Source organism: Carcharodon carcharias, chromosome 6, assembly GCF_017639515.1.
Source record: "Carcharodon carcharias isolate sCarCar2 chromosome 6, sCarCar2.pri, whole genome shotgun sequence".
In the NCBI taxonomy this organism is placed as follows: Eukaryota; Metazoa; Chordata; class Chondrichthyes; order Lamniformes; family Lamnidae; genus Carcharodon; species Carcharodon carcharias.
The window spans coordinates 155,204,111-155,214,603 of NC_054472.1; the positions used below are offsets into that span (position 1 = coordinate 155,204,111).

The 10,493-nt window shown below is 43.9% G+C and overlaps 1 protein-coding gene across 1 annotated transcript in view; it reads left to right on the forward strand.

Moving 5' to 3' along the window:
- Positions 1–10,064, forward strand: part of ccn4b (cellular communication network factor 4b) — a 103,318-nt gene extending 93,254 nt beyond the window's left edge. The window contains exon 5 of the mRNA XM_041190573.1: positions 5,750–10,064. Coding sequence (XP_041046507.1) covers positions 5,750–6,049 — 300 coding nt within the window. The 3' untranslated portion in view covers positions 6,050–10,064. The remainder of the gene's footprint in view (positions 1–5,749) is intronic.
- Positions 10,065–10,493: the final 429 nt, after the last annotated feature.

Consider the following 10,493-nt stretch of genomic DNA (forward strand, 5'->3'; position numbering starts at 1 on the left):
GGACCAGGTACATGCTCAGTCGGTGGCTGATGATGTGCCTCTGGAGTCGTCCATGAGGCAGTGAATGCTGGGTATGTGGGACAATCTTGCAGAGATACATGACGCTGTGCATGGCATGGTGCCCATGCTGGAGGAGTCCACATGGAGCACCATGCTTCCTCCATAGAGAGAGTGGCGACTCTTGTGGAGAGTCTCCTCCAGGAGAACAAATCAGGGCCTCCTGGGGTTGCGCTTGGACCTACAAGTCCTCACAGCGGCATTGGCCTCAGGTGGTCAGTGCCAGTGTGGGAGATGGTCTGGGCACCAAGTATCCCAGCTCGGTGCCCATCCATCTACGGTGCAGCAGCTGCCTGTCGTCTCTGCGGGCTCAGCTCCTCCACCCCTCTGCCAGTGACCATGGCATCTGATGAGGCTGTGGGGACTGGGGAGAAGCCAGCTGTGAAACTGGCCACTCCACAGGCCAGAGGATGTCCACCAAGATCATCGAGGCCAACAGGACAGCACAGTGAGCAGGCTGTCTCAGATGCCAGTGCCAGAGAGGGAACAGCACCTAGACATAGCACCCACAAGCGTAAATTTAAGGCACCTTAGGCACACCACAGGTTTCTCACTGGTGCTTTTATGTTGGCCCATAATAATTTATTGAATTATGATATGATGTCCAACACCATTTTTGTTTTGCTTTATGAAGTTATATTTACTTTCTCAATAAATTTTGACTGTTGCCATGCCTCAGGGTGATTCCTTACTTATGCAAGTGGACAGGAAGCCATGATGTTATGAGTGAGGTGTTTGACAGTGAGCTTTGTTGACAAGGCCTTAGTTAATGTTACTATCCAGGCTGCCTTAGCACTCGGGATCAAGTGTAGAGCCTGCAGCCCTGACTTGTGTTGAAGGTCCATCTGTGGTGTGCTAGCTGAAGGTTCTTTAGATTAAAGCCTCCCGGGTATCCCTGCCTCCCTGGAGTATGCCCGGGTCAGCGTCTGCCCTCTCAGCATTCTCCTGTGCGTGCTCATCCTCAGACTCACTGCTGTACTCATCCGGAGCAACTGCGTCTACATCTTTCTCGTCCACTGCCAGTGCCAGATTATGGAAAGTGCAACATGCAACCACTATCAGCACATGATCTGGGGGGTATTGGAGTGAGCAGTCCAGGCATCGGAAGCGCATCTTGAGAAGATTGATGGTTCTCTCCACCACAGCACTTGTGGAGCCATGGCTCCTATTGTACCGCTGCTTAGCTTCTGTTTTTGGATGGCAGAGAGGTGTCATGAGCCACCTTTTGAGGGAATAGCCCTTGTCACCCAGCAGCCATCCATCCAGCCAGGCTGGAGCACTGAAGAGTTCCGGCACCTGGGAGTGTCTGAGGATGGAGGCATTGTGGGAGCTGTCTGCACAGACTTTTAGAATCTGCATCCTGTGATCACACACTATCTCTATATTCATGGAGTGGAACCCTTCCTGTTGATGAAGGCACTGGGCTCACCTGCTGGTGCCTTGATGGCCACATGTGTACAGTCTATAGCACCCTGGACACGGGGGAAGCCGGCAATGGCCGCGAAGCCTCTGGCTCACTTTGTCTGGCTGGCATTATCCCAGCAGTAGTGGATGAAGGTCAATGCACACCTGAATAGACACAAGTGTGGACAGTTGATTTGGAGACTCCGCAGAGATCACCCACCGACCCCCGGAAAGAGCCGAAGGCATAGAAGTTGAGGGCAGCTGTGACCTTTAGTGCCACTGGCATGGGGTTTGCAGAGATCTCAGGGCCCAGCATCTGACAGATGGAGGTGACTGTCTCCCCCCAGAGACGGACCCTCCTTCAGCACTGGACCTCAGACAAATTGAGGAAGCTGCTTCGCCGCCTGTAAACCCTGGCAGCAGGATATTGGCATCTTCTGCGGACCCTTCTGCCTTGCACTTCCTGTTGCCCCTGTGCCCCTTGTGCCTGTGGCCCTCCTCCCAAAGGTGGCTCCCCTGGAGGCTGAATGTGCACTCCTGGCCTCCTCCCCTTTCTGGCTCTCCATTCCTTCTCAGAGGAGGTGCCTCCAGTGGAGAGCACAGCTCCTATTCCCAAGCTAAGGGAAGGCTTTCTGAAAGTTGCAGGCCCCAGAAATAATCTTCTCTGTAGAGTCCTGACCAAAGTTTTTACTCCTGTCCAAGCAGCTTGTATGAGGTTTGAAGTCTTCCTGCTCACACAAGCAAGTATAAGTAACTTTCACACTTAAATACCCGAAAGAGCACATTCACGACCTCACTCACCCCTCTTATCCCGACCGTGGATGAGCATTATACAAATGTCTCCTACCCACCTGCCTGTTGCGCCTGTGCGATGTACTGAAGATCACATGGGCTGCGAAAAATTGAATTCAACTGCTGCCTCAAGGGCCTTAATTGATGGCAGGCGTGCATCTAAATTTATAGTGTCCGCCTTCCCAAATGCCGCGATGGTGCGCGGTGACATCGGGATGCTCGCCCGACGTCACCGTGCGCCATTTTACCCGTAGGCATGCAGGGCCACCCCCACACGCCTATGGGAAAATTCTGCCCAAGAAGATTTGTGAATGACAGTTCCATACATTCCATTGTTACTACGTGGTTCATTGCTTCTGTACATGGTGTGTACTGGGTGAACGGACATGGAAGGGGTATGAGTTCGGAAGGAAGACCTGAGGGGCCATTGGGGGTGGGTTTGGGTAGATAGTTGGCATAAAGGGGGCATGGGTAAACACCTTTTGAACTTAGCTTTCAAAAGGTTCCCAAATCCAGGCCATGGTTCATGACAGCTCTGAGATTCTTGAACCATGGATCATGGAGAAGCTGACCTGACTCCACAAAAAAATGCAGGGGATTAGGAGATGCCTACCCCTTCAATGGAGCCTGCCAAGTCAAGAGTGCAAGCTTTATTCTGCACCAGTGAACATTGAGGGCACTGGGAATGGCGGTAGAAATACCGGAGTGGGGTTTCACCTGCCATTTTTAAATGGCTCCGGAGTTGTTCCGACTCCGTGAAAATCCGGGCCTGAAACTCCATCCAAACGCGCAAAATCAAATTTCCAAAAGTCAAGCACTGGATTCAAAGAGTCAAAAAGAAGATAGATTTAGCAGAAAATGCTAGATGCAATAGTTCTGATTTTAAAATCAGTGAGGCCTACCTGACAGGGCAGGTCCTCAATTAAAGCAAGCAGGTCTGCACCCAATTTGGAGTTTGGTGGTTTTAAGACAAAGTATCAGCTAAGCCACTGAGGGGTCCTAGTAGATGCCCTAAACCCTGTTTCTGTCTGAATTATGCAAATTTCATGGTCTTTTGGTCTGCTCCATCCTTGGGCAAACTGCCCCATCAAACTTGACATCATTATTTCGGAGTTGCTGTATAGGTGGCATCAGCTTGAAAGAACAGATTGGTATTGTCAAGATAGTCAAGGCATATTTAACTTTTTTAATAAGACAGTTTTCCAGCTTTAGGACAAATGCTACTAGTATTTTACACTTGGTAACTGAGGCAGCGTTCAGTATTATACCACCCACAAACTTTTAGGGGGCAATTTTAGTCCAGTTTGGAATTAATAATCCAGGGATTATGAATTCAAATCTCACAATGGCAAATTTGAAAACCATTTTTTAAAAACCTTCAAATATAAAAATACTGGTATCACTAAAATCACCGCGAAACTGTTGGATTCTGAACATATGCCATTGGTGGGCATGAAAGACCAGTTGTCCATCAAACCTGTCCCACACTCATGATGGCTGAAGAATTGTGACTAGACTTACCACCCTCAACCCCACTTATAATCTCCTGGGTATGCAAAAAAAAAAGAAAAAATCCAAGGCCAATAACGGAAAAAGTACTCTGGAAATGTATTTTACTGACCCCCACCCCCACTGCCCCCCTGATGATCAAAGCCCATCCTGGAGATCACATTGATCAAATGCTACCTGTAAAACCATTTATCTTCTATATGATGCACCCTTTATCCAGCTCCATCATAAAGACACGCAATCAACAGCCATGACACCAGCCAGCAACACATTCCACAATCTAGGAAAAGCAGCACCACTAACATTCAGCCCATTCCTACTCTCATTAGGTTAATACTCATGTCCTTTGGTCTTCCTAATCTATTAAACTAGACTAATCTGTCAATAAGCACACTGTCATAAAAAGCCTAACTGGTCTCCAGTCTCCTTTAGAGAAGGAAACCTACTGCCCTTATATGGTCTGGCATATTTGACTAATTTTTAATTGCCCTCTGACGTAGCTTAATGAGCCATTCAGTCAGAGCAAGTCCGGATGGGCAACAAATCCCATGTCTACAAGCAGCACCCATGTTCTGAGAATGAATAATTTTTTTAAACTCCCCTTGGCAGCTACTTATGTTATTCCCTTGGGTCGTTAATTACTGTTGTTGCCCAACAAGATAGAAAAAGCCTACCCCCTCCTTTTGTGATCACCTACCTGTCCAATACCATCAAACAAGAGGTTTCACAATCAAACCAGTGCTATAAGGGGAATTATTTTACCCCATGTTGCTCAGTGAGAAACTGATGGGATTGCTTGTGTGTTTTGTCTCTCCACTACTCCTCCCCACTCCAGCCCCACTCTACCATCACCACCCCACAACACCCTGCTTTTACTTTCTATTGAAGTCATTTGTGAGTATAATCAGACAGGGTGTAAAATGAGAGCTTTGATCCAGTGTGGCAGTTTTCCTTTCAGTGGATTTGATTAAAATTATGCTCTATTCACATGCCATCATTCTTCATTCTTGCCTCTCTTTCCCGACTTACTGCAGGACACAAAACGCATTTACGATTTGGTTAGACTTGTGATCAGAGGAAACCTTCCAACACTTATTTATATGCCACTAGTACATAGGCCTAGATGCTACTGTTGCTTGTACTATTTATTTAACATGCTCCTATGGCATTCCTCTGTCTGTTATTTTAATGGAGGTGTTTAGTTTGTTTAACACAATGCCTTATTTCTCCCGCAAAAAGAGAATGTTGTGCAAAGGCTTTGAGATAATGTCACCAGCCATAATAACCAGGGACTCTCTTGTGTCATATCAGATATGAAGTAGAAAGCAGCTGTTTAACACATGTACTGAGGGTATCTGGAGGCAGGATTTCACCATCACACCTTCAGTTATACTATGCAAAATATAGACATATTTGCTATTTCCTACAGTGGTCAGATAGAAAGTAAACCTGGCACTGATTAACCAGACATATGTCTCCATCTAACATTGATCCTAACCTTTGTTTAATGACTCAACCTTGAAATTGCATGAAGCTATTGTGTGTCCATAAAGGCCAACTTGTCTGACCTAAATATCATCATTCTGCATTCAAAAATCAGAAATTCCATTCAAATCACCCAGAAACCAAAGCACTAAAATATATTGCTGTCATCCTGAAGATAGGACAGAAGGTCAGCAATGCTTTCCAATAGCCCATTAGTTTGACATTAATTAGTCTTGTCAGTTCAGTCAGGTTTGTATCACTGAGCTGGAATAAACAGGAGGCACTTCTAATGCTCCTGTGGGAGGCAGGGGAAACTAAAATAAAAAAAATAATGTCACTTTTATTTTTTTCACTTCAAGATAACTGCAGTGAAGTGTGGTTAGGGAAGTTGGCTGTGTTTCCTTGGGGAAGAGAGAAAGATTGAAGTGATCTAAGGTTGTGAAGGGAATTGACAGAAGTGTTTCAAACCAAGTTGCTCACTGTGGTTTCATTCTTTCCTTAGGAAGGAAAGAAGTGCCTGAGCGTCCTGAAGCAGGCAGAACCCATGAACTTCACCTTGTCTGGCTGTGTGAGCCGTCGCACCTACCGGCCAAAGTACTGTGGTGTCTGCACAGATGACCGATGCTGCACTCCCCAGAAGTCAAAGACAATCGAGGTGAATTTTGACTGCCCCGACGGCCTGGGCTTCTCCAAGAATCTGATGTGGATAAACTCCTGTTTCTGCAACTTGAGGTGCAAGAACCCCAACGACATTTTTGCAGATCTGTCATACTATCCTGACTACTCTGAAATCGCAAATTAAATTTTTTAAATGTATATTCTTTGATTGGTGACAGTAGAGGTGAGAAGGGAGGGAATAAGAAGTATAGGTAACGATGGCAATCTTGCACCTGTCATCAGTGAGTTAATTGCCTGAAAATTACAAGTTCCCTATCTTAGCTCTAAGAAATTAGTATTTTCTACAAAAAAAGTAAATTTATTTCATTTATGAAAATGTCCAACAGGAAGAATTAGGAAATTACTATTTACTGTGATGTCACTTTAATACTTAGGTCAACCTCCAGATTGCCAAGGTTACATTGCAAGACAGTAATTTGTCTTAAAAGAGAAATACATTCCACTGAATAACCCTATAATTACTAAATTGTTGGTACTGGTGTCTTAAAATCATTTTCTCAGTTTTGCTCAGTTGGTAGGAATCATGCCCTGAGTTACAAGTTAGAGGCTTGCCAAAAACCTATTTGGCAAAAGCTTCCACACATTGCCAAACAGTGGAAAATTTAATTTGTGGTCCTTTCTCCCCATTCAAGTAAAAGATTAAGATTCAATGGTATTATTAACATCCAATGGTGTTAGCTGTAGTTCAGTGGTAGCCGACTCAATGCATTATAAGGGCTATTCCTGCTTCTATTTCTTACATTCTTACACTAAGGTCAATTAATTCAGTACACATCTTTGATCTTAAAATCCAAAAATTATAATAAAATATAGGCCTGGATTTTCCCTCCTGGCACGGGAGCGCATAGTCAGGACAATTCCCGTCTCCACAAACCTGACCCAGGAGAAAGTGCCCTGCATGTTGAGATTTTTGTGCTGGGGTAATGGGGTTCTCTGGGAACCATGCCCGCTGCCCCCAGGATGAGTCAGAGGCTGATGAGTACAGAGATGGGCTGGGTGGAAGGACTGCCTCTGTGCTCCAGCATTGTGTCCCAGATTTTAAAAAAAGCAATAAAGCAAAAAGCACTCCAGCACTCACACCTCACACCCCTCACCACCCCAACACACACCTCATGCTCCACCCATGTAAACTCAAGCTGACCTTATGCCTCTCCACCCAGGGCCTCCATACCCTCTATGCCAACCTATGCACCTCTACCCATCCCCCCATAACCGCTCATACTCTCCATGTCAACCTATACCCCTCTACCCATCCTCCAAGCCCCTTTATACCCTCTCTGCCAACCAATGCCCACCACTCATCACCCTTTAACCTTACACCAACCATACCAACTCAACTAGTATCCATCATGAGCAGACCTCAGGACCTATGTTGAAATTGTATAAAATTAAGTTCAAAGTGTCTATTGCAGGCTTTTTAAAAAAATTCTAATTCATAAAAACCCATTCACTACATTTACATTCCTTGAACTACATCCTTATAAAAACAAACATTTCATTCAAGTGCTTAATCCCATATGAAGACAATTCATAGTCGCACTTCAAAGAGTCTATAACCCTAGGAACGGTCAATAAAACTGTGAAACGGAAGGCACTCTACCGTGATAATAGAAGGTTGTGACATCAGTTATGCAGCATTAATCCAGTAATGGAAGCCCTTAGGCTTATTTGAACAAACAGAATGAAATAGCAAACAATCATTTTTTTCAACAATCCAGACATTTTTTTAAAGATTTAAAAGGCCGGAGTTTTAAAAGTATTGACAGTTTGACATTTGCCTTTGATAGTTCATTTTAACACTTTTGAACAGTTCCAATAAGCTAGACAGTTAATGAGTTTATGCATGTTTTACACACATTCATGCCTAATTTTAATAATCCCAAGGGGCACTTTAATTCTTCCAAGGGACACCTGAGCTCCCCCAAAGGGCACCTAACCTCACCCAAAGGTGCCCTGGAACCATATCCAAAGGGGTACTCCATCTCTCCAAAGGACTCAATAAAGTTTAGACCTGCTCCTACCTGGTCTAATCTGCATTTGTCATGTTTCGCACTCCTAGCTAACGAAAATCAGACATGACTGGAGGCAGCTGCTGTCTTAGTTGGGCAGCTGCCTCTACGAAATATGCATGTGAAACTCCCGACTCGGGCCCATTCCACCCCTGCAAAAATGGTAGGTGCTGTATTCGGAGCAGTACTTCTGGCCTCTTCCGCCATTATTGCAACCATGGAAAGGCTCTCCATCATTGTGAAAATCTAGTCCATAATGTTTGTTTAACAATCGAGGTTGTTCTTGGCTGAAACACCCTGTGGCATGTTTTATTTGTAGAATTGTATTCCTATGGAAGCTTTGCTGTTGGTGAGGATTATTCCTTGGCATCAGATGAAGGTGGTTCTAAATTTTCTCTTGGGGGGGGAATCAGAATTATACAGAGAGAAACTTGAGCTTTTCCCTGTCAACCCACCCAGCACAGCACAGCATTTCTGTACATTTTCCGGCTTGCACCTGAACTATGTGCTGTTGCTCAGCACTTAACAGATTTATGTAAAACTGATTGCTCATTGTTTTAATCATAGAATCATAGAATGGTTACAGAATTGAAGAAAGCCATTTGGCCTGTAGTGTCCATGTTGGCTATCAGCTAGAGCAACTCCAGTCCCCTGCCTTTTCCACATGGGGAAGCCTGCTTAAAATAAATTGGAAAGCCAGAGCATTGCAATGGAGCCCAAAGAAGCTTTTTACAATTATTTTAGTCATGTGCCCAGATGAAATGAACCTCCTTGGTGTTTAAAAATGGCCAAAAGCTCTTACTTACACAGCACTTTGTCACCCTGAAGTTCACAACCAGTGCATTTGTTTGAAGTGAGTGTTTTCTAAGCAAACATTTATAAAGATAAGACTTAATTGCTTTATAGGAGCTTTTTCATTTCTAAATAAAAGGATGGTATAAACAGATTAAAATGTCACACTCCTTTACCCCCATTTACCCCATGAGCTTTGGTCATGAATAAAGTAAAGAATAAGATGTGAGGGAAAGGTTTCAAGTGAGCTGCAGAGTTCAAAGATGTTTTCAAAGTATTCCTGAGCAACAACAGATTCAGAAGAAGCTTTGCCCTCCGTTAAGACCATATTTGCCAGAGTCTGCAGAGATATTTGTTGTAACATACTCACCTCACAAAGCACTTCTTCCTTTAAAGTGATATCCAATTTGAAAGGTCCAGTCGTCTACCCACTTGCTAAAAAGCCATCAGTGTTGTTTTAGTCCATGATCAAAGAGAGCACCAAACAGTAAACAACTAAAATGGATGCGGTTGGGTCATACAAGACTTTTCTTAAGTTTAATATGGTGTCTCCTTTGGTTGAACAATGATGTACATTGTTATTCCTCTAATAGAGGTGATGTATGATTGCTTAAATATAGGTACAACAAGGAGCTGATCAATCACTTCTTTGCTTTTGAAGAAATAAGGTAATTCCTTTGTGAATTCTTTAGCCCCGGTTCATGACCTGGTGGATTTTTGGAGATGGTGGGGGCCATACTACAGTTATGGCTAAAGACATAAACAGCAAACAAATAAATATCTAAAGGGACTTCTTTGGTGCTGTCACCTTGATAATTGTGATTCGTCTTTTGGCCCAGCATTTTGATTCCATACAAGGTGCTGAAAATCTAAACCTTAACAGAGAAGCTGCCCTCCTTCCCCCGCATCTTGCAATGTGGTAATATTACTTGCTAGATTTTTCAATTAAGTTTTGAAATGGGCAACCCAAACTTTAAATTTGAGCCATGGTTCTCACCCCTCAACCCCTGGTAAAAGATGACAATCTAAGAATGAAAAGCACTCAGAGATTGGTAGGACAGAGGTAAACAAACAAAAATTATTGAAAATAAAGTAATGTGAGCTGTGGGTGAATGTTCTTCATACATGTTTCATCCTCTCCCCTACCCTTGGCTACCTTAAGTCCATGAGGTGAATTAGTTGCACTGCTCAATGTCATGGTGCTTCAACACAGAATGAAAGTGAAATGAAACAAAAGTGTATAATTTGTTATCAGGGATACAGTACTATATATGTAAAGGAATACTTTAATAAAGAAAATCTATTTAATTCCACTTATCAGAGTTCTTATGATATTAAAGATGCAATTGGAAAGGTCTTGTATGAGTTTTTCTTAATTTAAAGTATTTAAGGATGTATAAATTCTCAAAAAAGGAAACAGGCCATCTCGCTGGTGGGTGGCCACTGAATTTCCAGCAATGCTATTACCTCATCATTTCCTCATTCTGGGTGTCGTATCTAAACTACAACCGCATACACAGTTCTCAATGCTTGCAGTGAAGACATGGGCCATAAAGCCATGGAGAGTTCATTGACCCATCATTGGAATGTCTTTTGGAGGTTCACTGTGATGTCCTCCACCCCTGCTCTGGCTGCAGGATGTACAACAATCTCACCACTCTGGCTTGCAAGGCAGTGGAGTGGCGGTCAGTGCCAATGCGGCACAGAAAAGATTGGCCATTCAGTGCAGAAAAAGAATGAATGATCTCATCCTTGCTGCCAGGGTAA